The sequence below is a fragment of the Amphimedon queenslandica genome, unplaced genomic scaffold (assembly GCF_000090795.2).
Source record: "Amphimedon queenslandica unplaced genomic scaffold, v1.1 AMPQUscaffold_13441, whole genome shotgun sequence".
Classification (NCBI taxonomy): domain Eukaryota; kingdom Metazoa; phylum Porifera; class Demospongiae; order Haplosclerida; family Niphatidae; genus Amphimedon; species Amphimedon queenslandica.
The window spans coordinates 157,511-184,163 of record NW_003546323.1 but is presented as its reverse complement, the minus strand read 5'-3'; the positions used below and the strand labels follow the sequence as shown (position 1 = coordinate 184,163).

At 37.2% G+C, this 26,653-nt stretch overlaps 7 protein-coding genes across 7 annotated transcripts; 5 read left to right on the top strand and 2 right to left on the bottom strand.

The window, feature by feature from the left end:
- The first annotated feature begins 303 nt into the window (after positions 1 to 303).
- Positions 304 to 4,841, top strand: LOC100632409 (succinate dehydrogenase [ubiquinone] flavoprotein subunit, mitochondrial-like). Its single transcript, XM_011405122.2, has 16 exons — positions 304 to 386; positions 430 to 495; positions 664 to 831; positions 1,023 to 1,166; positions 1,232 to 1,396; positions 1,762 to 1,910; positions 2,034 to 2,158; positions 2,947 to 3,115; positions 3,177 to 3,234; positions 3,313 to 3,450; positions 3,510 to 3,713; positions 3,760 to 3,855; positions 3,916 to 4,014; positions 4,197 to 4,340; positions 4,476 to 4,586; positions 4,639 to 4,841. The coding sequence occupies exons 1-16, from the start codon at positions 309 to 311 to the stop codon at positions 4,723 to 4,725; spliced, it is 2,001 nt and encodes a 666-aa protein (XP_011403424.2). The 5' UTR covers positions 304 to 308; the 3' UTR covers positions 4,726 to 4,841.
- Positions 4,780 to 6,768, top strand: LOC100632285 (14-3-3 protein gamma-2-like). Its single transcript, XM_011405121.2, has 7 exons — positions 4,780 to 4,870; positions 4,917 to 5,054; positions 5,178 to 5,432; positions 5,589 to 5,706; positions 5,890 to 6,044; positions 6,184 to 6,279; positions 6,510 to 6,768. Exons 2-7 carry the CDS (start codon positions 4,974 to 4,976, stop codon positions 6,549 to 6,551), a joined length of 747 nt encoding a protein of 248 aa, XP_011403423.1. The 5' UTR covers positions 4,780 to 4,870; positions 4,917 to 4,973; the 3' UTR covers positions 6,552 to 6,768.
- LOC105312464 (uronyl 2-sulfotransferase-like) lies at positions 6,617 to 7,867 on the bottom strand. Its single transcript, XM_011405137.2, has one exon. The coding sequence runs from the start codon at positions 7,848 to 7,850 to the stop codon at positions 6,729 to 6,731; it is 1,122 nt and encodes a 373-aa protein (XP_011403439.1). The 5' UTR covers positions 7,851 to 7,867; the 3' UTR covers positions 6,617 to 6,728.
- A 124-nt stretch (positions 7,868 to 7,991) lies between these two features.
- Positions 7,992 to 11,130, top strand: LOC100632158 (putative protein TPRXL). Its single transcript, XM_003385941.3, has 5 exons — positions 7,992 to 8,189; positions 9,143 to 9,667; positions 10,222 to 10,346; positions 10,402 to 10,495; positions 10,710 to 11,130. The coding sequence occupies exons 2-5, from the start codon at positions 9,146 to 9,148 to the stop codon at positions 10,878 to 10,880; spliced, it is 912 nt and encodes a 303-aa protein (XP_003385989.1). The 5' UTR covers positions 7,992 to 8,189; positions 9,143 to 9,145; the 3' UTR covers positions 10,881 to 11,130.
- Positions 11,131 to 11,573: 443 nt separating this feature from the next.
- Positions 11,574 to 12,969, bottom strand: LOC100634685 (60S ribosomal protein L19-like). The gene is made up of 6 exons (XM_003385961.3): positions 12,912 to 12,969; positions 12,756 to 12,862; positions 12,594 to 12,710; positions 12,426 to 12,552; positions 11,930 to 12,040; positions 11,574 to 11,768 (listed from the first exon to the last, which is right to left on the bottom strand). The coding sequence occupies exons 1-6, from the start codon at positions 12,914 to 12,916 to the stop codon at positions 11,645 to 11,647; spliced, it is 591 nt and encodes a 196-aa protein (XP_003386009.1). The 5' UTR covers positions 12,917 to 12,969; the 3' UTR covers positions 11,574 to 11,644.
- A 4,229-nt stretch (positions 12,970 to 17,198) lies between these two features.
- On the top strand, positions 17,199 to 24,163 carry LOC100632033 (protein argonaute-2-like). Its single transcript, XM_019995499.1, has 24 exons — positions 17,199 to 17,300; positions 17,350 to 17,623; positions 18,214 to 18,332; positions 18,388 to 18,585; positions 19,447 to 19,500; positions 19,625 to 19,758; positions 20,376 to 20,512; positions 20,559 to 20,690; positions 20,784 to 20,871; positions 20,932 to 21,040; positions 21,169 to 21,207; positions 21,256 to 21,375; positions 21,476 to 21,598; positions 21,646 to 21,779; positions 21,852 to 21,946; positions 22,246 to 22,353; positions 22,490 to 22,649; positions 22,769 to 22,859; positions 22,916 to 22,984; positions 23,033 to 23,158; positions 23,281 to 23,415; positions 23,469 to 23,570; positions 23,660 to 23,859; positions 23,935 to 24,163. Exons 1-24 carry the CDS (start codon positions 17,286 to 17,288, stop codon positions 24,047 to 24,049), a joined length of 2,877 nt encoding a protein of 958 aa, XP_019851058.1. The 5' UTR covers positions 17,199 to 17,285; the 3' UTR covers positions 24,050 to 24,163.
- Positions 24,164 to 24,282: 119 nt separating this feature from the next.
- LOC109581415 (uncharacterized) lies at positions 24,283 to 26,647 on the top strand. Its single transcript, XM_019995497.1, has 5 exons — positions 24,283 to 24,756; positions 24,806 to 25,344; positions 25,407 to 25,539; positions 25,593 to 25,670; positions 25,735 to 26,647. The coding sequence occupies exons 1-5, from the start codon at positions 24,694 to 24,696 to the stop codon at positions 26,479 to 26,481; spliced, it is 1,560 nt and encodes a 519-aa protein (XP_019851056.1). The 5' UTR covers positions 24,283 to 24,693; the 3' UTR covers positions 26,482 to 26,647.
- The last annotated feature ends 6 nt before the right edge of the window (positions 26,648 to 26,653 follow it).

Here is a 26,653-nt window from a genome sequence, read left to right as displayed (position 1 = left end):
CTCCTCCTCCACCACCCCCTCCTCTTAATTATCGGCCTCCAAAGAAAACCACACCCACTGTGTCGTCGTCATCTTCTGGAGCTCGAGGTGGAGTAAAGAAAGACCAGCTCCGCCCATTAGGAGGCATGGACTTTCAAGAAGAACTGAGAAAGAAAATGAGCATGAGAAAATAAACTAATTCATTTTTTGAGTCTGTGTGTGCAGAAACTGCAAGTGTATTTTTGTTTTTTTTGTAGTTTAGAGAATTTCATAACTTGTTTTAATAACTTTTAATAACTTGTTTATAATTAAGATTACGTAATACGTTAATGATTATTACATATTGTTACTTGTGGGCGTGGTTTAAAATGGCGGCTGTTAGAGCTCTCCTCACTCGGAGCCTAAAAGTAAGTCGGAAAGGAACTGAGACTTTATTTCCACTCTTGACAGATACCAAGGACACTGAAAAGGAATCCTTTTCATTCTTCAGCCGCTAAACAGAACAATACAGCTAAAGTAAGGACTTTATTAGCTTCCATGTGTATTTACATGAATTAATACACAATGTAGTACAAATGTTTGTATTTCTAATCATAAATAGATACAATTTCTGTTTCATTATTATCTTTAAATGTATAATAATAGCAATCTCTTTCATAATAAATGATAATATTTTATTTACAGGTATCTCGTAAAGGCCAATACCAAATCATTGATCATACTTATGATGCTATTGTGGTTGGGGCAGGAGGGGCGGGGCTTAGAGCGGCCTTTGGTCTCTCCTCACAAGGTTTCAAGACGGCCTGCATCACTAAACTGTTCCCTACTCGCTCGCACACTGTTGCTGCTCAAGTGAGGGAGATGGGGAGAGAAAGCTTCCTTTTTTAATGATATTAATTTTGTGATTTATTGCAATCGTGTCACATTTAGTGTGTTCAGCATAATTTTAATTTAGGGTTTCATTATAGCGAAATTGCTAAATTTTACTTCCAAAATCAACCCGTTAATGAATGTCACTTCTCTCCCTCCCTCTCTCTCCTCAGGGTGGCATCAATGCCGCCTTAGGTCACATGGAAGAAGACAATTGGAAGTGGCATATGTACGATACAGTGAAAGGATCCGACTGGTTGGGGGATCAAGACGCCATTCACTACATGACAGAAGAGGCACCAAGGACAGTCATTGAAGTAATTAATATAATAATAATAATAATATTGTTATTATTATTATTATTATTATTCATTTCTTGTAGTTGGAGAATTACGGTATGCCCTTTAGTAGACTTGAAGATGGTCGTATTTATCAAAGAGCCTTTGGAGGAGGTAGCCTGAACTATGGTAAAGGAGGGCAGGCTCACCGCTGCTGCTGTGTGGCTGATAGAACTGGCCACTCACTCCTCCACACTTTATACGGACAAGTAATGTGTACATGTACATGTACAGTATAGCCTCTCTTAATGGACACTCTCTGTAGCGTACACCTCCATTTAACGGACAGCACCTAGTGTACCAATTACATTCCTTACTGTATAGAATAACCTCCACATAAAAGACACTGTATAACAGAGACACTTTCTTGTACCAAAGTGTCCATTATATAGAGGCTAGTCTGTACATGTACATGTACTAGGGCTGAAACGAATAGTGAGATATTTGAATATTTGTTCGTTTAGCATGCCAATTATTCCAATAGTGAAAAATACTATTCGTTTCAACACTAGTACATGTACTGTGTAAACTATTGATACTGTGTTCTATTATTAAATGATACATTTTCTACTAGTCGCTGCGTTTCAATACTGAGTACTTCATTGAGTATTTTGCTCTTGATCTGATAATGGAGGAAGGAGAGTGCAGGGGAGTGGTAGCTATGAATATGGAGGACGGATCTATCCATCGTTTCAAAGCACTTAACACTGTTCTGGCCACTGGGTATACACTTATTATTATTATTATTATTATTATTATTATTATTATTATTATTATTATTATTATTATTATTATTATTATTATAAAATTATTATTATTTGCTGTATTTTCTTTTCTTTTTTCCAGTGGTTATGGTAGAGTGTATTTCTCCTGTACTTCAGCTCATACTTGTACTGGAGATGGAACTGCAATGATCACTAGAGCTGGTCTGGCCAATGAAGACATGGAGTTTGTACAGTTTCATCCAACAGGTTCAATACACACACACACAAAGCAGTGAAATTTTTATTACATTTTCTGATACATATTGATGTCCTTATGCTATGTAGAAAGTTTAAGTCGATTCCAACAAAGAATTTTGAGTTATGACCTTTTTAAAAAACTGGCCTATTTTTGAAAAATACCCAAGGCTATAGCCCATGGTTTTTTCCAAAAAATGGCTCCAAATTCACCCCAAATTTTTATTACATTTTCTGATACATATTGATGTCCTTATGCTATGTAGAAAGTTTGAGGTGATTCCGACAAGGAATTTTCGAATTATGACCATTTTTAAAAACGGGCCAATTTTTGAAATTTACCCAAGGCTATAGCCCATGGTTTTTTCCAAAAAATGGCTCCGAAATCACCCCAAATTTTTATTACATTTTCTGATACATATTGATGTCCTTATGCTATGTAGAAAGTTTGAGGTGATTCCGACAAGGAATTTTCGAGTTATGACCATTTTAAAAAACGGGCCAATTTTTGAAATTTACCCAAGGCTATAGCCCATGGTTTTTCCAAAAAATGGCTCCGAAATCACCCCAAATTTTTATTACATTTCCTGATACATATTGATGTCCTTATGCTATGTAGAAAGTTTGAGGTGATTCCGACAAGGAATTTTCGAGTTATGACCATTTTAAAAAACGGGCCAATTTTTGAAATTTACCCAAGGCTATAGCCCATGGTTTTTCCAAAAAATGGCTTCGAAATCACCCCAAATTTTTATTACATTTCCTGATACATATTGATGTCCTTATTGATTCTATATTAGGTATTTATGGTGCTGGTTGTCTCATTACGGAGGGTAGCAGAGGGGAGGGCGGGTACCTATTGAACAGTGAGGGTGAGAGGTTTATGGAGAGATATGCCCCGTCAGCAAAAGACCTTGCGTCTAGAGACGTCGTGTCTCGTTCTATAACTATTGAAATTAGGGAAGGAAGGTACATTAATTAATGAATTAATTAATTGATTAAATTATTAATTACCTTTTAACTGCATTAGAGGGTGTGGCCCTGATAAAGATCACGTATATTTGCAACTGTCACATCTTCCACCAGAAGTAATTCTACCAGCTATTATTATTATTATTATTATTATTATTATTATTATTATTATTATTATTATTATTTTCTGAAAGGTTTTAGCCTCTCGTCTCCCCGGTATCTCAGAAACTGCTCAAATATTTGCTGGAGTTGACATCACGAGGGAACCAATTCCCGTCCTTCCCACTGTTCATTACAATATGGGTGGAGTCCCCACTAATTACAAGGGACAGGTAATTAATAAACACTATTAGTGGGTGTGGCAGGAACTGACCTTGACTCCACCCAATAGGTTATACAGTATGATGAGTCCAAGGGCGGGGATTACATCATACCTGGTCTCTATTCAGCTGGAGAGGCGGCCTGTGCTTCAGTTCATGGAGCCAATAGATTGGGGGCTAATTCACTCCTGGATATTGTAGTGTTTGGGCGAGCAGCTGCTCTTACTATCGCTGAAGAATGTACACCTGGTCAGACTGTCCCTAATATTAGCGAGGTATGGTCATTTGAATGGCTTCATGTATGTGTCCTTCGTTGTATAGAGCACTGGTGAGTCCTCCATTGATAATATTGATACTCTCCTTCACAATGAGACCGCTACCATTCCTACTTCAGAGCTTAGACTCAACATGCAAAAGGTAATTGTTTTTTTTAATTTAATTTTAAAACATTTTTTAATTGTTAAAATTACTCATTAGGTAATGCAGAATAATGCAGCTGTATTTCGGACTGGCCCAGTACTGGAGGAAGGTATTGAGAAGCTCACCTCTCTTGCTGGCGACATGAGGAATGTGAAGGTAAGAGAAAGACTACCATTTATATAAGAGGAGACTTTTGGTCTGTTTAGTTCTCCTGAAATATCTCATTTTCAGCTTTTAGTTTCTTGTATTTAGCCCTAGGCCTCCTTAAGTCTCCTATTTTTAGTTAGACTGGTCTCTCAAAGTTCATAAAAGTGTTGATATGTACAATAAACTTTTAGGTTCATGATAAAGGACTGGTTTGGAACACTGATCTTGTAGAGACGCTGGAGCTACAGAACCTGATGCTTAATGGACTCCAAACTGTAGCATCTGCTGAAGCAAGGAAAGAGACCAGGGGAGCTCACGCTAGAGAAGACTTCAAAGTAAGCGTCCGGCCATATTGTGTTGATGTGGTGCTAATTGATGATTCATGATTCTGAGTATTAGTAACCCTGAGCAGTATAATAACTTTGCCCTTTTCCCTCTCTCTCTCTCCTGCTCCTCCCTCTCTCTCTAAGGATCGTGTGGATGAATATGATTACAAGTTACCACTGGAGGGGCAGGACAAACTTGATGTCAAGGATCACTGGCGCAAGCACACCCTTTCTTCAATGCCTTCTGACTCTGAAGTACCTCCATTTTAAGTAATCTTTCATTTTAGATCATCTTTATCTCTGTTAGGTAAAGCTGGACTATCGGCCAGTAATTGATGAGACTTTGAATGAAAATGATTGTCCAAGTGTTCCCCCAACCATAAGAGTTTATTAAAGACATACATCTCTCTCTCTCTTTCTTTCTTTTTATGTGATCTCATTTCTCAGTAGTATAGTGGCTTTAGTAATATAAGGTTTTGTGTCTCTATAGTTACCGTTTCTATGGCAATATCAACGTCATTATGTGAATAATTAATTAAGTGGGTGTGGTCATGAAAGTAGCTGAGCATTTTTCCTGTTGTGTAGGAGGAACAACTGCTGGAGAGAGAAGAGAAGGGCTTATCACTTGAAGAATTCGTAGAAATGGATGGATTTGACTTTGATATGTGTCTTGAATATGCTAAGCTAGCAGAACAAGCGGAGAGATTTGAAGACATGAAAGAAGTAGCCATTATTATTATGTATATACAGTCGAGTTATTTAATGTGTGGTGTAGTCTAGTATTATAATATTCTTTTGGTTTATATAAATTAAAGGTGGCTTTTCTTTTCTCCTCTTTTTTTGAAGGCAACGAAAAAGATGACGGAATTGAATCCAGACATTTTCATAAAGAAGGACGAAGAATCTGAAGCTAGAGGTGCAGAATGTCGAAACCTTCTCTCCGTCGCTTATAAGAATTTGGTCGGCTCACGGAGGACGGCTTTGAGGATCTTGGCTAGTATTGAGGACTCGAAAGACCCTGACAGTAACGAAAAGAAGTTTGTACAAGAGTACACAAAGAGAATACAAGAGGAGTTGAAGGGGGGGTGCAATGAAATTATTGTAAGTGAGGGGCGGCCATTTTGAAACCGATTTATACTGTAATGGAAAGTGAATGTATGCAGTACATGTGTGTAGCTCAAAAATTAGTATTAATTTTAGCTAAATTTAATTTTTTTTGATGAGTATCTCTTCCCCCCCCCTCTCTCTCTCTCTCAGGGTATTATTGACAGTAAATTTTCAGATGACACTAAGAATGAGAATCAAGTCTTCTTCTTAAAAATGAAAGGAGATTACTATAGATATATGGCAGAGATTCCAACTGAAGATGCTATAGGTAGCTCAATAATAATAACAATGATAATGATACTAATAACAATATCATTGATAATAATAATGATGATGATAATAATAATAATAATAATAATAATAGATAATGTGCATGAACCTATGTAGATTCTGTTACTACTATAATTTATTACAGTCTTATGTCACATTCTCTTAATTTTTTTATTATTAGAAAATTCAAAGAAGGCTTACGAGAAAGCATACGAACTTGCCAAGGATTTGACTAATCCAAGCCATCCAATACGCCTCGGACTTGCTCTCAATTTTTCCGTCTTTTATTACGAGATTGCTAAAGAAGTGAACAAAGCTTGTGAGCTCGCCAAAGAGGTTCGAAATTAAGTTTCAATTTTAAAATGCGTCAGCACTTATTAAATTTTTTCAATGTATTTTTAATGCTCTGGCCCTTCAGAATCACATTAAAGTTTATAATTAACGTACACATATATGTATACATTTATGTGTGTAGGCATTTGAAAATGCTATAAGTGACATGGAAGGCAGTGACTCCTCCGATTACAGAGATAGTTCACTTATTCTGCAACTTCTTCGGGACAATCTGAGCGTAAGATTACGTCTCTTTTTCTCTCCACTTCTTTCCCCCCTCCCTCTCTCTGTCTCGTAGTTTACATGTAAGAGTACATGTATGTCCCCTTTCTCCATCTTTCTTTTTAAAATGAAACATTATTTATTGATACTTCACCATTATTATAATTTCACGCTTTATGATCTGTTTATGAAACATCATGGTGCCCTACTTTGATGTTTCTCATTTTCTCTTTTTTTATTCTCCAGCTCTGGACTAGCGAAGAGAGAGAAGATGAAGATGACCAATAACGTAGCTACCTTTCCTTCCCCTCCTCAGATATTCTTTCAACAATTATTAATAATAATTATCATAGTACAGTAAAAGCAAAGAGTAAACAGTCAAATCTAGAGACTAGGTTTTATTTTTGTTATTAAACTGCTAATCAATTATCCACGTATTATCAATTTTTTTTCTTTTAAATGATATTATTTTTCTACCTTTTTAAAATCAGTTTTAATACCACAATTTCTGAGTTGTTCAAAAAATCTCTCTTTAATATACTCATAGAGCAACACGTCTGCTCCATTTGCTTCTTTTATTCTCTCTTGCAAAGAAACAGACAGTTCCATACTTTTTTCATTTTTATTCTTGCGTAATCTCAACCCCTTGTCTTCATCTAAGTCTTTAAAGTAACCCGGCAAGAGGGTTTTATACAATAAATATGTCTCCTTGAGATTCTCGAGCAAACCAACAACTTTAAAATGTCTCTCGATGTTCCTCTTTGCTTTCTCTAAAGCTGCCATAGATCCACTTGCACAGGAGCTTTCTTGTCCACAGAAGTACCTCGTCATCAAGTTAGGTGTGCAGCCCTCGTGTGAGTACTGTATGCAGGTCTCCAGGGATTCGTTCTTATGCTTTGGGTTGAGGATCCTCTGTATGTGAGGCTTGGAACTGAAATGGTAATAAAGATACGAAGAGACTATTCTGGATACTGGCTCTCTAACTATTGTGATGTAGGAGAAGGAAGAAAGAGGCTGTCCCTCGTGAACAGAGAAGTCATCAAAGTTGACATAGTAAAAGTGTCTTATATACATTGATCTATCTCCAATGAAGGATTGCTCTCTAAGCGTTGATAAAACACTCTTTATTGTCTCTTTGTTCCAATCGTAGGCCCCGCTTGGATTAAAGTGTAAGTTGAATCCTTTTCCATCTCCCACTATTTGATGAGAAGATATTTCTTCTGCTATGCTTAGGAACGAAGTACTTGCACATTTTGGTATTCGTATGAATAAAAGGATTTTTGGGAACGATGGAAGACAAGCGATCCCTTCTTGCTGTCCTGCTGCAGTAGATGACATGGATGATGATGAAGTTGATGTCTCAGTGGTTGATGTTGTAGTCTCGGTAGTTATTTTTAGAACAGGTATGTCTTCTTTAAGTGCTTTCTCAGTTATTTTCATCTCCTGGTTAGCTGCTCCCAGCAGGACGGCTGTTATATGGAGGCCCAGTAATAAAGATATTCCTACAATAAGAAAGCATAATATCAAAAGTACTCCACGACATTTTCGAGGAACATAAAAGCATACACTACGAGCCAAGGAGTACATTATATCCGTATAACCACATGAGTACTCAGTACTTCCGTATACTGATGAAGGAACTCCGTATAATGTATTAATGCTCTGTTTCCCTCCGGTAATTCTATTGTAATTAATTAAACGGCATATTTATAATTTTTATTTGATTAGCTTATTCATGAAGTAACCCTGCGGTGGTAATATCATAGTAACTTTACTCTGTTTGTGGTGAAGGTTTAGTGTTACAAGCCTACAAGGCAAGAGGGAGGCGAGCTCCTACTCATTTTATCGTCTCTTTATTCTCTCTTTCTCTCAGTGGAATATTCTAACCCACTTAGCGGTCTGCTGCTTACAATAAATCGGAAAGAGGTTAGCTAGCTGTGTAATGAAAACATAGCCCGGGAGCTTGTAGGCCTAGGATTAGTGCATTTCTTGTACAATAAACTTGTGTGTCTACTAGTGGCTGGTATGTAGCCAATCTCTCTTTGTGTGTATTTAAATTTTACTCATTTTTTGCTTTGGGAGGGAGAGAGAGAGAGAGAGAGAGAAAATGAGTGGGAGTGTGTGTACAAGATGTCAGTGTGTGTGTGTCTAGAATCACACGTTATGATTCTTATGTGTAACATCTGATGTGTGGTTAGTTATGCTTGCTATGTGAAAGCTGCTTTTGTATTGGGTGACAGGAAAAGCAGGGCAGGGGAGAGAGGGACAAAGTTCAGTATTAGAGGTAGCAGGACCCAAAAGGATGGAGGGTAGAACAGATTTGGTGATGATAGTACATAAACAGAATCTTAACTACTGGACTTGTAATGTAATTTAAAGTGCAGTGAACGTGTTATTATTATTATTATTATTATTATTATTATTATTATCATGTTCCTCTCTCAGACTATGAATATGGTTCTATCCCTGTATGTTTCTCACATAATATGGTTGCCCGGTGGTATGTGTGCTAAGGAAGTTAATATGCTTGTCTTTATGTGTCACCATATTTGTAGGATTATGTAGCATTGTGTGGGCACACGTGTCTATATATTGTGCTATTAAAATGGAGTTTGTTGTTTGTGTGTTGTTCTTTGTCCTCAAATTGATCAAGGGAAATTTAAACTTCTAGGCAAAGCTCATGTAAATTATTAACAGCTCCAATATTTACTTGTCCTTATGATTGCTGGATTAAAATTTTGCACATTCAAGCACATTTACCTTTACATATATGTGTATGTGCATGTACATGTACGTGCATTATGTGTGAGTAATATCAGTTTTTATAATTCTATGGGATACCTAGCTCTTGTTTAACTAGTGTTTCCATTCATCACTAGATAATGTTCCCTGGTACATATACAGCAGTTTTATTCCTAGCTCTCCTCTCACTCGCTGCCTCACAGAATGAGACCAGCTCTGATGATATTAGCCCCAGCAGCTCTCTATTCATGTCAGGCATTGCCATACCTCCTTCTTCTTTCTCTGACGAGGAAATGCTAATGACTACAGTGGATAGTTTCTCCATTGTCTCTTCTACCATGAGCAGTTTGAGTAGCAGCAGCATGTCTATGTCAGTATCTCCGGAGTTATCGTCATCTCTGTTCTCGTCAAGCTCCAGTTCTTCTTCTATGCAGTCTTCTTTTACTCCAATGCCAAGCTTTACTTCTTTCTCGTCTTTGTCTCCTTCTCCTTCCTCTCAATCTACGTCGATGACTCCATCAGTCGTTGCATCAAGTACTCCTGTTCCTCCATCCTCCTCCTCCTCCTCTATTGTCAGTTCTACCACAACACCTTTGTCCATGACGCCATCTTCAACGTCGACATCAATAACAACTCCATCTTCGCCAACTCCAACTACAACTGTAAGAGAGAGAGAGAGAGAGAGAGAGAAAGGGAGGGAGGGAATATATTGTAGCACAGGGACTCTTTGGCCAGATTTTAAGCAACTTTAAAAATTCATAAAAAATCTAAATTTGATCGGAATTGGCTCAAACTTTCCAAGCAACATAAGTACATGTATATGTATCAGAAAAATTATAAAAATGAAGAATTCTCTCCTTTCCATTTTTTGGCAAAATTTGGCCAATGACCCTGTACTATAGTACAGGGACTTTGGCCTGATTTTCGAGCAACTTTAAAAATTATTTAAAAATCCAGTTTTGATCAGAATCAGCTTAAACTTGCTACACAACAAGAAAACATGTATACATGTATATGTATTGGAAAAATATAAAAATGGATAATTCTCTTCTTTTCAATTTTGAAAAAATTTGGCTCAAGGCCATCTAAACTATGGAGGGGGAAAGGGAGATGAAAAACAATGTGTGGGGTAGGAGTGGAGTATGAGTATAAATTAATCTAATTCTAATTTAAATTGTAACTATATCTCAATCTCATTCACTACATGTATATACAGGAAGGACCTACTTTACCTATCACTATAATAGCTGGTGCTGCAGGGGGCGGAGTCATACTACTAATTGTATTATTGATTTTTTTTTGCTGTTGTTGTTACTGCTGCTGTTGTAAAGGACCTAAAAGGTGAGTCATAGCATGTCGCTGTCCATAATATTGATACTATCAATGACTGTCTTAGGGAGTACAGGACGTATGCAGCTGGAGGTGCCTTTGGTATTGGTGTCACTGCACAGTATTGGGTCCAGCAGAATGGGGCAGCACAACATCACCAGGTACAATGGAGTAATCATCTCTCTTACCCTCCTACTCTCTCTATTTTGCTTGAATTGTCCTCTTTCTCTCTCTTCGTTTGATCAATTTTTCATTTCTCTCTTAATTTCCACAACTCCTTTCTCTCTCTCTTTCTAATTGTTTGATGACTAATTTGTTTATTTGTCTTTAACATCTCCCCCCTCTCCCCTCCCTCTCTCTCCCCCCTTTGTTCAGACTGGTGATGGTGACTCCATTAGTCGTGCCTCCAGTTTTGCAAGCATGCGAAACAGCATAAGGAACAGTTTCAGGAAGATAAGAAGAGGTAGCAGCAGAAGAGCATCAAAGAAGAGCGGTGATGTCTATGTGAATGACACAGCAAATAACATATTTATGACACCACTCTGATCTGAATGAACGAATCATGGCATTCTTCAGATTAATATTATTATTATTATTATTATTATTATTATTATTATTATTATTATTATTATTATTATTATTTTAAGTTGATGGTCCTACACTATACTACAATCTCTGCTATACATGTGATAATATCATTGTGTTTGATTTTATTTGATTTTTAATACGTCCTACCTCTCTCTCTCTCATTGTGTCTTTTGTTTTTTTAATATGTTTACTCGTGCGTACATTCCAATCTGTATAATTAGGGAGTGATGACAAACCGCACACACACACAATACATATATATAAGTACATATATGTGTACATAATGTGTGCATATTTGTATGTATTTACATCACGTACATACTCATATGTATTGTACACATGTTCATAATAATGTTGATGACTCCTAACAAGAAGGTTGATATGTAAACAGTGCTATATGTCACAGTATCACTTTTAATTAATGCTACATTAGTTCTTGTACTGGAGATGTCCTAATGTTTATAATTGAAATATTCTTGAGTGTGAGATTACATTACGACAGCATAAAAATTGCTATTTTATTTAAAAATTTGCAACTACAATAACACCTTAAGTGTAAATTGAGTTTACAAGCCCCACCCAAATTTTTTGCAGCTTTACAAGCCCCACCCACACAATTTTCTCATTTCCTTCTTTTTTGACGTGACTCAATTTCATTTATTGTAAAACATTTGCTGAAAACAGAACAGAGATTTATTCCAATTAAAGCACACATTTGTTCTCTATTTCTTTTGCTCGTCCTCCTTAGCCAGGAGAGCCAGTAGCTCCGCCTTCTTTTGAGCTTTCCTTTCTGCTTTCCTTTGTCTTGCCTGCTTACTCTTAAGTCTTTGGGCCTCCGCCTGGTCACTAAGAAAACAGAAAAAGATATACCAAAGTAATATTTGACAAATTTTAATATTAGTGATTCCCTTATAGAACTGCTGATCACCAATAAATCATCTTTTATAGTAACAGCTTTAATGTCTCCTTAATGTCTCCCTCCCTCCCCCTCCCTCTCTCTCTCTTACGCTAATTGCTTGGCCCTTAGGTTTTCAGCTTTCTTCTTGTGTATGTACTCCATTAGAACACGTTTGTTCTTGAAGACATTGCCTTTGACTCTTTTATAAAGCATATGATATCTATCAATAATAATAATAATAATAATAATAATAATAATAATAATAATAATAATAATAATAATAATAATAATAATAATAATAATAATAATAATAATAATAATAATAATAATAATAATAATAATAATAATAATAATAATAATAATAATAATAATAATAATAATAATAATAATAATAATAATAATAATAATAAATGCATCTACATGTACATCAAAGGTGAACACAAAAATGTCAAATTTGCACAATTATGCCATCAAATAATAATTAATAATAAATTGAGGATGAAATAAAACTTTGTACTTGGACACTTAGTTAATTTCCTCATTAAAAACCAATCACACAATAATAACAATAATAATAATAATAACACGCATAATAAATGGCTTACAAATGACAATCAATTTTCTTGGCTTCTCTATATTTCCGTAATAATCTCCTTAATGTCCTCATCCTCCTCATCCAGATTACCTTCTCCGGCATACGAGCATTAGCTGTTCCCTTCCTTTTACCGTAACCTATAAAGGGCGTGGTCAGTGATCATCAAAACCACACCCACCTGAATGACGTCCTTTCCTTTTTGCTTCCATTGCTCGTCTAACACGAGACCTTGAGTGAATGATTTGCGGTTTTTTGATAATTAAACCATCTTTCACTAGCTTACGAACACTCTGACCTGAAAGTAAAAATAAATAAATATATTTCTGAATATTGTTCTCACGGGAATTGGCATTGCTTATCTCAGTTGCTTCGTTAGGGTCTAGCCAAATTTTACGCTTCCCACACTTCAAAACTGCTGCCGCCAACCTCTTCTGTAGCTTGAGGGAACTAAAAATAGTAAATTATTAAACAAGAAAGAAAAATATAATTCTCTAACCTCATTTTCAAGAAGAAAGGAACACGAGGAGGGACTATAGCGCATGCGCACAAATTTTGTGGGCGCTACGCTCCACCTACTGAGCTACACCCATAATAAACACTAAACAGCAGACTGCAGTGCATTTTGTCCTTAGCAGCTATAATTTGTAAATAGCAGCTTCTAAATTTTGTAAATAGCAGCTCCCATTTATAAATAGCATTGTTATAATAGTGAGAAGTGTCAACCACATTTTATGCAACCGGCAGCAACCCATGATAGCCTTTTACAAATACCAGAGTATAAAACCACCTGGTTCAAAAAATATACACCAAGTCTCCGGGCTCTTTTCAGCTTTACTCTTGATGTAAAATTTTTGTAAGGGTCATTACAGACCCTCCAGTGTAATTTGTAAATTTAACTTTAGTTTTTTGGTTTTTACAAAATTCACCCATTGGCACCCCACCTACTTAAGCCACACCTAAGCCTCGCCTAAAGTAGAAGGGCGTTAACAGTGCTTTGTATAGAAAGCAATGAGCTGAGCTATTCTGTTGCATTTACTGCCAGAGTAAGCACGGTTTAGTTTACAGTTTACAATGTCCTTCATTGGCATCATCCTTCTCTTTGCTACGGCTGTTTGTTTTTTTCCTGCATCAGGACAGGAGAAGATATACTATGTCCATCCTAATGGTGACCAATCAGGATGTCCTCTTGATGGTAGTGACTGTTACACTCTCAATGAGTACTTTGCTGTATTTACAGAAGAAGAAGAAGAAGGGGCAATATTCAGACTTCTTCCTGGTAATCATTATTTAAATAACTCTATAGATATTTCTCTAAGTAGCAACGTAACATTTCATGGAATGACAGGAGAAACCAACCCGTTGGATTTTCCAGTCGTAATACGTTGTACAGCTGAAAATGTTACGATAAAATTTGAATCCTGTAATAACGTGCAGTTTCAAAATTTAATGGTCAGAAATTGTGGCAAAAGATTCGCATCAAAAGATGATTTTTATGAAAGCGCATTAGTTATGTTAAATGTTTCAAATGCTAAAATAGTCTGCGTCTCAATACAAGATGGTCCTGGTGCTGCATTGGCGCTTATTGATTCGTTAAATATTTCAATCTCCTACTCTTCTTTTTATTTTAACAATCGAAATAGCACATACAACGAGTCAACTTCTGTTGCAGTGTTCTATTTTACAGCTCAAGCAGGCAACAACTCTGACACCAATCCAATGAAGTTTGAAATGCTTCGTTCCAATATTACCAATGATAAAGCCATCGGTTTACATATTCAGCTCATTCAGGTTAAAAGTCTTCTTGATATTCGTTTTGAGTCTATTTATATTGCTAATAATGGATTCCTAAACATCCTTTTATTTAGTGTGACTGATAATTATGACCTAAGCATTACTACACTTAGATCTACAGCCAGTCAATATGGATTCATGGTATCTCAAAACAAAGCACAAAATGACCTTGATTTTAGCCGTATGCCATTTATAAACATCACAGACTGTTTCTTCACAGGCAATGGGATAGTAATATTATGGTCTACCTCTCTTTCTGGCCTATTTTATCTTGGTCATTCAACTTTTTCTCACAATACAGGGATTATTGGGAGCGCTTTATTAATAGCTACAGATCGAAATCCAACCATTGAAGGTTCTTTTGATATAACACTACACAATGTTACTTTTGATAGTAATACACTTTCTGCTGAACTCTTGGATTATGATCATCGCATAGCAGCAACTGTCGGTGTCTCCAATGGGAGGAACTTATCCATCATTAACTGCACCTTTAGCAACAACAGGGGAAGTGGGCTTGGGATTTTTAACACCTATGCCACGTTTTACGGAGTCAATAATTTTATCAATAATTCTGCTGACATTGGTGGCGGAATTCTCATGATTTCTACATCTTACTTGTTTTTCACTCCTGGCTCTTTGGTAAATTTTACCGGCAATCACGCTACAAATAAAGGGGGAGCTGTTAATGTGGAACAAGTTGTTCTACTGTTTACTGCAGTTGACTATTTTTTCAGTCAAAGTGATGTTATCATTAATCCTTGCTTTTATGGACTTGAAGATAAAAATCTTGCTGAAAAACATTTATACTTTCAAGGCAATACTGCTGAAATTGCTGGCTCAGTGCTTTATGGTGGAGACACTGGTGTATGTACACAAGCTGGCTTTAGTGAGATTAGCACTTTTGTTGATCAAGAAGACACTTTTTCTATAATATCGTCTGATCCACGTGGAGTCTGTTTCTGTAGAAAGGGTCCTGATGCTAATGTGATAACGAATTGTAGTCAGAAAACTTTGTCCATGTCAGCTGTACCAGGAGGTAGCGCCAAGTTTTCTGTAGTTGTTATAGGTCAGGATGAAAATGCAACTACTGGCATTATCAGTGTTTCTATTAATAAAGGAGAACACTCTGTTAATTATTCTCACTACACTATGCATTTGTCAACAAAGTGCACTGATTTGACTCAAGTGGTTCAAGTTCAGCACAACAGCACCACAAAAGTCACTGTGAATGTCACTATTGGTAACTTTGAAACAAATTTCTTTCAGCATCCACTGACTGTTGATGTTGACATTAATCCTTGTTTAACTGGGACTTACCTGTCTCCTGTATCACATGTTTGTGAATGTGAGAGCTATATCAAAGATGCCTCTACAGAATGCAATGGTGTGAATGCTACTGTGACAAAGGAAGGCATACATGGCTGGATTGGAAATTATAAAAACTGCAACAGCACTGTAGTATACTATCTATGTCCATACGATTACTGCATTCAATCATCAGTGAACTACTCATTGGATGATCCTAATAAACAATGTGCTCTGAATAGATCAGGTCTACTGTGCACCCAATGTAATGAAGGACTTAGTCTTATGTTAGGATCCAATAAATGTGGAGAATGTACTAATGATTATCTGTCTCTTATTATTCCATTCTCATTGGCTGGTATTGCTCTTGTTATCCTCATCATTGTTCTTAATATAACTGTCACTGTTGGTACTATTAATGGACTATTGTTCTTTGCTAATGTTGTCAAGATATTCCAACCAATACTCCTTGGGACTGACAATACTCCAGTACTAAGTCAGTTCATTGCTTGGATTAACTTGGATTTGGGTATTGAGACGTGTTTCTTTGATGGTATGAATGCATGTGCCAAGATTGGCCTTCAGTTTGTGTTTCCATTCTATCTTTGGTTACTAATCCTTCTCATTATTGTACTGAGTGGAAGGTTCTCTAAACTCTCTCAGTTGATTGGTAACAATGCAGTTCCTGTATTGTGCACTCTGTTGCTTCTCTCCTACACTAAACTCCTCCGTACTGTTATTTCTATTTTCATATATCCAGCTTTATCAACAACATGTTTCGATCATTTGGTTTGGTATTATAACGGAGAACCTTATCTGTCCAGTTGTCATCTGATCCTATTTCTCATTGGACTGCCAGTATTGGTCTTTCTCATTAGCCCATACATATTGTTCCTCCTATTCTTTCCATTGTGGGAGAAGTGTCGCTCTAAATGGCGTTTTGGTACAAAACTCTATCTTAAACTGAAGCCAGTCTTTGATGCTTATGCTGGCCCTCATACTGATACATTCCGGTTCTGGCCTGGTATTTTACTAGTTGCAAGGGTAATAATAGCTATAGCACTAGTTACAACAACCAGCATTAGAATAATAAGCATCTCTGTTGCTGTTATTGCCATACTGTTAGTCACCCTCAGTTTTGGATCCGTTTACAAGAATAAAATCATCCATATGCTTGATGTTTGCTACTTGATGCTACTTTTAATAATATTCTACATAATTGCTGGGACTATTGGTGATCAAGGCCATTTGAGGACTCATGCTATAACGAGAAGTGGTGCTAAAATTGGAATCATCATCATGCTTTTGCTGGGTTTCCTAGGGTTTTTCTGTATAATGGCCTATCATGTTTATACCTTTTGCAAACTTCGGTGTGGCTCTGACAAATGTAGTGGTGTCAAGAAGATAAAGAATTCAACGAGTCTTCACAATATTGCTGCCGTTAGCTCTAACGATGATCCTCAGGCTGTACTGGAAAGTTTTGTTGATGTATCTAACCAGCTTCGTGAACCATTGCTTGAATCAATTTAGACATTATCGTGTGTGTGTGTGTGTGCGTGTTTAATAAATTAATAAGTACTAAAGTGTCCATAGCATCAGAGTCATAATTTTTGCTTGTTAATATTATTATTATTATTATTTTTCATTATGTTAATTAAAATGGGTGTGGGCTAACAAATTGTGGTTAGTTAATTAAAAGGCGTGGTCATGATGTTATTAAATTGCATAACTCAGCAGCCAAAGTCCAAGAGAGAGAAATAGAGAGAAGAGAATGTCTCGTATTGGAGTAAGAACCAATAAGTAGGCTTTATAATGATCATGTACCGTCTCTCTAGACCCCCATAGACTCCTCTCATTGGTCACCAATGGACAGATACACGTCAGCATCACTTCCACCCTTACCAGTACCAGCTCACTCCCTACCACCTCCTGTAACCCTCCCTCCTGTAACTCTGGGTCTACCGCCTTTCCCAGGACCAAGAGGAGGAGGAGGGGGTCCTGTCATACCAACTTTCCCTCCTCCCTCTACCCTCCCTTCTCCCTCCATCACTTCTTCTCCTCTAACACCAATCACTCCTCAAACGCCTTCATCCATTACTCCTGGCTCTAGTACGTCTCTATGAACATACTTGTACAGCATGGCCTCTTTATTGAAGTGTGACGATATTAGGGCCCACACTACCTGTCCTTAATACATGTACAGTGTAGCCTCTTTATTAAGGACACCATTGGGCCCACACTACCTGTCCTTAATACATGTACAGTGTAGCCTCTTTATTAAGGACACCATTGGACCCACACTACCTGTCCTTAATACATGTACAGTGTAGCCTCTTTATTAAGGACACCATTGGGCCCACACTACCTGTCCTTAATACATGTACAGTGTAGCCTCTTTATTAAGGACACCATTGGGCCCACACTACCTGTCCTTAATACAGAGGTGTCCTCATTTCAGAGGTACTTTTGTATAGGTTTGTACCAATTGGGACATTACAAAATGTCCTCATTATAAAAGTGTCCTCATTTAAAGAGGCTACACCATTACACATACATGTAATACATAATGGACCAGTGTCAGTTCTGTGTGCATGTACAATCGGTATCTTGTTAGCAACATTTTGCTAATTTACAGCACATTGTATCTCATAATGGAAGCCATTGTTGTATTTCAACTGTTTCATTTTCTTTCACGGCAGTACTTCCCTGGACCCCTTCCTCTGCCTCACTCCACCCCACCCTCTCCCTCCAGCCTCCCCCTCGCCCTAACTTTGGACAAATTGGACGACCAATCGGATTAAGAGCTAATCATTTTCAGGTAATTATATCTAATATTATTATTAATAATTTATTATTATTATTATTATTATTAGGTTAAGATCCCAACCAGCACACTATATCACTATGACGTTGCTATTCATCCTGATAAATGTCCTCGTCGCGTTAATCGTGAGATTATTGAGGCTCTGATTCAAACGAGGAAGGACTACTTTGAGGAACAGCATCCAGTCTTTGACGGGAAGAAGAACCTCTACTCTAGGAAACCATTACCAGGGATCGGGAGAGACAGGGTGAGTTACTATAGCTACTGTTGAGATCCTCTCTTTAACATCATGGACACATCATACAGTATTATACAGCTTTATAGAAGAGGTTGTAAAAAAGGAAGGTCTTTTTTAATTTTTAATCATTATTAATTAAATATATTTTGGTTTGGCCAGTATCTCTACAGTTTGGCTGGCTTACATGTACATGTATAGCCACTCTATGGTACATGTTGAATTTGAAAGACTTCACACATTAATTATAAAATGGACACTCTCTCTTTCTTCAGTAATGCTTTTATTTCTGTTCCTGACCACAAGTGATTTAAAAGAATCCCTTGCTGTTTATCTAAGGCCAGCATTCCTTTACGATGAATGGCTTCTATTTTTAATAATTTGTTTTACATAACCCACTTCAAACCACATAATACAATAGTCCAATTATTATTATTATTACTATTATAATGACACATCCAACCAGCCTGTCTGGAGGTGTGTGTGTGTATAAGTAATGTAATACCTGAGGACTGAGATATCTGCTTGAGGTGAAGCTGAGGGCAGATATCAAGGGACTCAGGTATTACATGTACTGGCACTGTACAATCTAAACATTAAAGAATATGTGTGGTAATTATTATAGGCGGTATTGCTGAAATGTTAATTTAATTATGCTACTGTGTACTGTACTACTGTATCATAAACTGAATGGACTGGTAATGGAGTAGTTTGTGGTTTCTATTTGTGTATACATGACATGAACACCTTTGTTTGTAGTGAAAGGAAAACTCACTTCCCACACACAACTACTAAGATTATTGTCTCTTTCTTCCCCCTCAGTATATTATTGTTTTTCTCCCTCCCCCTCCCTCTCTCCCACTTTCTGTGTAGGTTGAGATAACAGTTACTTTAGGAGGTGATGGTAACAGAGAAAGAGCTTTTAAGGTATCACTGGTGTTGCTTTATAAAATGACAATAATATCGAGTATTGTTATTTTTATCTAAGTGCTGCGATTCTTCTTCTTATTTTTTTATTCTCTCTCTCCCCCCCTCTCTCTCTTTTCCTTAGGTCTCAGTGAAGTATGTAGCTCAGGTTAACTTGGCTCTTCTTGACAGCGTCCTCAGAGGTGAGAGTCTGGCTCCCATTCCTTTTGAGTCTATTCAAGCACTGGACGTCGTCATGAGACACTTACCATCAATGACGTAAGATTAATAACTATTAATAACTGTTAGTAACCACTTAATAACTGTTGTTAACTATGTGGAAAGTTTGAGCTGATTCCCAGCTCAAATTCTGGAGTTATGAGCACTTTTGAAAAAGTAGCAAATTTTGAAAATTATCTAAGGCTATAGCCCATGGTTTTTTCCAAAAAATGGCTCCAAAATCACCCCAATTTTTTATTACATTTTCTGATACATATTGATGTCCTTATGCTGTGTAGAAAGTTTGAGCTGATTCTGACTTCAAATTTTCAAGTTACGGCCATTTTAAGAAAATGCCAAAATTCTGAAAAATACCCAAGGCTATAGCCCATGGTTTTTTCCAGAAAATGGCTCCGAAATCACCCCAAATTATTATTACATTTTCTGATACATATTGATGTCCTTATGCTGTGTAGAAAGTTTGAGCTGATTCCGACTTCAAATTTTCAAGTTACGGCCATTTTAAGAAAATGCTAAAATTCTGAAAAATACCTAAGGCTATAGCCCATGGTTTTTTCCAGAAAATGGCTCCGAAATCACCCCAAATTTTTATTACATTTTCTGATACATATTGATGTCCTTATGCTGTGTAGATACTAATGTTATATTATTTCTAGTTATACTCCTGTTGGACGGTCGTTCTTTGCCCCGCCCGAGGGTGAGCCCTATACACTGGGTAATGGGAGAGAGGTGTGGTTTGGATTCCATCAGTCGATACGACCGTCGATGTGGAAAATGATGATGAATATTGATGGTAATTAATAATTAATATTATTTATTTATTTATTTATTTATTGTAGTGTCTGCCACTGCATTTTACAAGAGGCAGTGTGTTCTTGATTTTGTTCATGAGGTTCTTGATTTGGACAGTGATGTAATCAGACGACCACTCTCTGACTCACAAAGACTTAGATTTGCTAAAGAAATAAAAGGCAAAGAGAGGGAGGGAGGGAGGGAGGGAGGGAGAGAGGGAGGGAGAGAGGGAGAGAGGGAGGGAGGGAGATCATTATTATTATTCTCCTCAGGTCTAAAGGTTGAAGTGACGCACACTGGTCCCATTAGACGCAAGTACAGAGTCTGTAATGTGACTAGGAGACCGGCCTCAGCTCAAACGTAATTATTATCATTAATTATTATTATTTATTATTATAACTGTTGTTGTTTAATTGTTAGTTTTCCACTTCAACTTGAGAATGGTGACGTTTTCGATTGTTCTGTTGTTCAATATTTCAAGGAAAAGTATCACATTGATCTACAATACCCGTTTCTGCCTTGTTTGCAGGTAATGACTATATTTCATCATCATCATCATCATCATCATTATTATTATTATTATTATTATTGTTGTTGTTGTTGTTGTTATTATTATTATTATTGTTGTTGTTGTTGTTATTATTATTATCATTGTAGGTTGGTCAAGAGAAGAAACACACTTACCTTCCATTGGAGGTGAGGTCCTTCTTTCGCTGTGTATTAAGGTCTTACGTTTATTCGTAGGTCTGTGACTTGGTCCCCGGTCAAAGGTGCATTAAGAAACTCTCTGAGATGCAAACCTCACGAATGATAAAAGCAACGTCAAGGACAGCCCCTGATAGAGAGACCGAGATTAATAGACTGGTAGGGGGCGGGGCAAGGGGTGGGGACTGAAATTATACTATGTATTTATTATTATTATTGTTGTTGTTGTTGTTGTTGTTATTGTTGTTTTTGTTGTTAGGTTGCACGTGCTAATTTCAACGCCGATCCCTACGTGCAGGATTTCGGTATTTCGGTTGATACTAAAATGGTGACAGTGACTGGGCGTGTACTACCTCCTCCTAAACTCCAATACGGAGGAAAAGTAATAAAAGGAGGGTGTGGCCACACATTATTAATTAATTTCTGTAGGCGCGTGTGCAGGCACTACCTGACCGTGGGGTCTGGGACATGAGAGGGAAGCAGTTTCATTTCGGAGTTGAGGTCTCTGTCTGGGCCATCATAATATTCACCTCAGTCAAGCAGTGTCCTGAAGAAAAACTGAGGTATACTAAGATTTACCGAAATTTACTGAGGCATACAGGGCATGTGTTATTCATTTTTGCTTCTTTTTATAGGAATTTTGTATTTCAGTTGCGTAAGATATCTCAAGATGCCGGTATGCCATTCAGGAGAGACCCACAGTTCGTGAGATACATCCAGGACAGACTAGGTAAGAGACTATCAATGGAGTCTTACTTTATGCTACATATCCTGATGCATAATACATGATCTTATGTTGTGTTTAAAGCTTGAGCTGTTCAGATTAAGTTATGGATTTTTAGGAATTTTTTAAGTTCCTAAAAAATCTGGTGAAAGTCCTGGATTTATAGTGACAATGGAACTAATGGGTTTTTGCTTGTCACGGATTTCGTGACAATGGAACTAATTGGCCAAATTTCATAAAAAATGACAAAAATCATCATTTTATGAAACATTTTTGATAATTTATAATAACTTTATTATTATCAGGTGTTGAGCGGGTTGAAGCAGTTGAGCCATTGTTCAGGCAGCTGCTTACTGAAATGGAGGGACTTCAATTGATACTAGTAGTACTGCCTGGGAAGACCCCAGTTTACGGTGAGATATATATGTACATGTACATGTACACATGTAATCCGGTCTAGGAATGCTTTGGGAAGTAACTTTTAAACTTATATATTCACAAGTCATTTTAACGAATCATTTTATTTCTTTTAATTTTAATTTCTCTCAGCTGAAGTCAAGAGGGTTGGCGACACGTTGTTGGGCGTGGCCACTCAATGTGTTCAAACTCGTAACGTGAACAGGACGTCACCTCAGACCCTCTCTAACCTTTGTCTTAAAATAAACGTCAAACTCGGCGGAATTAACAGCATCATAGTCCCCAACATGAGGTAAGGGGAGCGTTGAAATTTAGAATCAAAAAATTAAAAATTTTCCAACTTTACCAAAATTTCATTACTTAATCATGATTTATTTCCAGCTTCTGTTATACATGTTTTCTTATTCTTAGGCCGCCAATATTTCGTGAGCCGGTTATATTCATGGGGGCAGATGTGACACACCCCCCAGCTGGAGATGAGAAGAAACCTTCAATAGCTGCCGTTAGTTCAATATTACACTCGATACTTATAATTAGAAAATATTTTATCATAAACAGCTGGTTGCTAGTATGGACGCTCACCCCAGCCGATATTCAGCGACTGTAAGAATACAACAGCACAGACAGGTGGGTGCGACATTAATTAGAATAACACTATATTTGGGCATTAATTAGGAACTGATAAGTGAACTAGCTGCGATGGTGAGAGAAATGTTGATTGAGTTTTACAAGTCGACGAGGTTTAAACCACAGAGGATTATATTTTATAGAGACGGAGTTTCCGAAGGACAATTCTTACAGGTGAGAAAGAGTGGGCGTGGCAAAAAGTAAAAGAGGCGGGGCAAGGAGAAGTGTAAATTAAGAAGTTGTTTATTATTATTATTATTATTATTATTATTATTATTATTATTATTATTAATTAGGTCTTGTCACACGAGTTAGCTAGTATCAGGCTTGCTTGTCGTAAACTTGAAGACGGATACCAGCCTGGGATATCGTTCATTGTCGTTCAAAAACGTCACCACACAAGACTCTTCTGCTCTGATGATCGTGATAAGGTATTATAATATGAGCCCATGGTTCTTTATTGTGTGTGTGTGTGTGTGTGTAGGTTGGAAAGAGCGGGAACATACCAGCTGGTACAACAGTTGATGTCGGTATTACTCATCCTACGGAATTTGATTTCTTCCTCTGTTCCCATGCTGGAGTCCAAGTAAGGGGGAGAGAGAGGGGGGGGAGAGAGGGGGGAGAGAGAGAGAGGGAGGGGGAGATGAAAGAGGTTTTATCTCCATTCTCAACTAGGGTACCAGTAGGCCCTCTCATTATCATGTCCTCTGGGATGATAACGGGTTCACAGCCGATGACCTACAGTGTCTCACGTACCAGTTGTGTCACACTTACGTTCGCTGCACAAGGAGCGTCTCCTACCCGGCACCTGCTTACTATGCACACCTTGTGGCCTTCAGGGCCCGCTACCACCTGCAGGACAGGGAGGACAGGAGGTACAGTACCAGCATTTGAAATTTAAACTTATTTTGAAATTCAAATTTAAATCTCCTCCTTTTATATCTCTCTAGTTCTGGTGATGGTAGTTCTGCTAGTCAACAAAGCGAAGAGCCTCGATCCCCAGCTCTGATGGCTCAGGCTGTTAAGATCCATGAAGGAATGTGCAATGTCATGTATTTTGCTTGATGTCTCAACTCCGCCTCCTTTTTTTGCAGCAATTTTTGTATAAAGCTCATTAATTATTCATCAGGTTTTATTGTTGTTGATCAGTTACTAATTGTTTCAGAAACGCTACAGAATGCTATCAATCATTATTATTATTATTATTATTATTATTATTATTATTATTATTATTATTATTATTATTATTATTATTATTATTATTATTATATTATTTATTATTATTATTTATTATTTCTATCAGCCTATTATTATTAATAATTAGGGTTATTGCTTATTTCTCTCTATTCATTTATTTAGTTTAAAATTATTTTCTCCTCATTAATTGCAGTGCTACCACACTGCCAATGAGGACACCTTTAAAACTAAAGCTCAATCACTAATGACTAATGCTCCTTTATAACAAATGAATGGAATCTACTGACAGTGTCCTTATTAAAGAGACTATGCTGTATCTTTGTCAGCATTGTTTGTCACTCCAAAAACAAACCTGTGTATTAATTCAATTATTCATTTTTGCCGTTGCTGATCATGTTAGTTCCATTATGTGCTGTATTTCCAAGGCTATCTTACACAATCTTTCCTTACACTATGTGCCATGATAACTGTCATTGAGCTTATAAGGACTCTCTACTACACATCACTCACCAATGGCTGCTCTTTTGCTGAAGGTCTTTCTTTTTTGTCTCTTTCTCCTCTCACTCTCTCTTGCTGTAAGACTAACATATTTTGTATAATGTTACTTTGTTCTGCTATGAACAGGAGAATGATCAGCTATTGGATATTGATGACTGCATTGATGGGCAATATTCCAACTATTCCTCACTTTGCTCTACTAACAATGACTCATCATTCCTGTCCAGCAGTGGACTCTCATTAAACACTGACTGCTTCTCCTGCCACTCGCTGTGTGAGAGCTGCTATGGACCCCATTCAAATCACTGTTACGCCTGTACAGAGTATTATGCGCTCCTTGTTCCAGGGCTAGGAGGGAGAGGAGATCTTGTCTGTGATCCTAATGGCTACTTGAGAAACTCTTCCCTCAATACATTAAACTGTGTATCTGAGTGTCCCACTGGATCAACAGCAGATAATGATACAGCTCAATGCATTTGTGATCGAGGGTATTTCCAGAATGGATCTGTATGTAGCAACTGTACTAGTTTTTGCAGTGAATGCGTCAATGGAACAAGTTCTGGTTGCTTAGTGTGTTCCTATGCTGTTTATCAGGGAGTCTGTGTGGGTTCTTGCCCTCAAGGCACTTCCAACATGAATGGGGAATGTCTTCCAGGAAGTTCTAGGTAAATATTATGTTTTTTATTAACAAAAATAATTTTTAATTATTTTTCTTTTTTGGCTTTAGATTTTCTTTGAGTGTTTCTGAAATAATAGCAATAGTGGTTGGAGGAAGTGGTGCTTTAATTTTGATAATAGTTGTTATAATTTTGATCATGCTCTGTTGTATTTGGAGGATAAGAAAGAAAAAGAATGAATATGTAAGACATTATTATTATTATTATTATTATTATTACTATTTGCATATTGTTAGTATCGTTATCCTAAAAAGGCGTCTGTGGTCATTTCAGAATCATTTAAACAAATTTCCTTTAAAAGAAGAAAAAAAGATGTAATTTGAAAAAGAGAGAGAGGGAGGGGGAATAATTAATATTCAATTCTAATTTCTTTTGTAGAATATTCTGCAAACTAACGATTCTTCAGCTTACCTCCACTCAATGCGTGACAGTTACGATCCTCACGTAACCAGAACTGCCACCATTAATGAATCTGACATTGATACCCCTGGCTCGCTAAGAAGAGGAGGTCCCAACAAAGAGAGTGTTTATGTCAAAATGAGTCCAGCGACGTCCCTAGAGGTACTAAACAGGGAAACACCCAGTCATCAGCACAAGAGAGTCGTGGGTCCTTCTCTATCGTACCAGCCTCCAAGTAACAGGAGACAGTACGAACCCCCACGGGATCAGTGGAGGAACTCTGACCCACAGCAGGAATGCTACGAGGACATGACCTGGGGCTCTCAAGTTAATGTTGCTGGAGGGGGAGGAGAAGATGATGAACAGGATATGTATGAGGACTTATCTGGTAATTACCCGATTGTTCCACCTAGAGGGGTACTCCCTGCTGTTGCACCTCATCCTCCTGTCGTGAGAGATAAGAGAAAAGAAACGCTTGATAATCAATATGTGAAGATGACAAAGCAAGGAAGACAAGGGCTCCACAGATCCATTGATAATGTACTGATGGCTGATCATAGTTATGTTAACGTCTGTCGAGATGATCAGCACAGATTAAGAGCTATCACTTCACCACACATGACAGGGAGAGGAGGAGTAGGAGGAGAAGAAGATGAACAAGAAGAATATGTTGAAGTAATGCACAGTACCTCGCAAATGGAGGAAGAGGATATCTACGATAATTAGAGACAATTATTATTTAAAATCATTATTATTTTTATTATTATCTTTTGTCTGTCTGTTGGTGTTGTGAGTGTGTAGGAGATTATTGCAGTTATTTTAGTTATAGTGACCCTTTCCTTATAAATATCACATGCTGTTTCAGCATATTTTCAATGCTATTTTTGCAAGAGGTGAG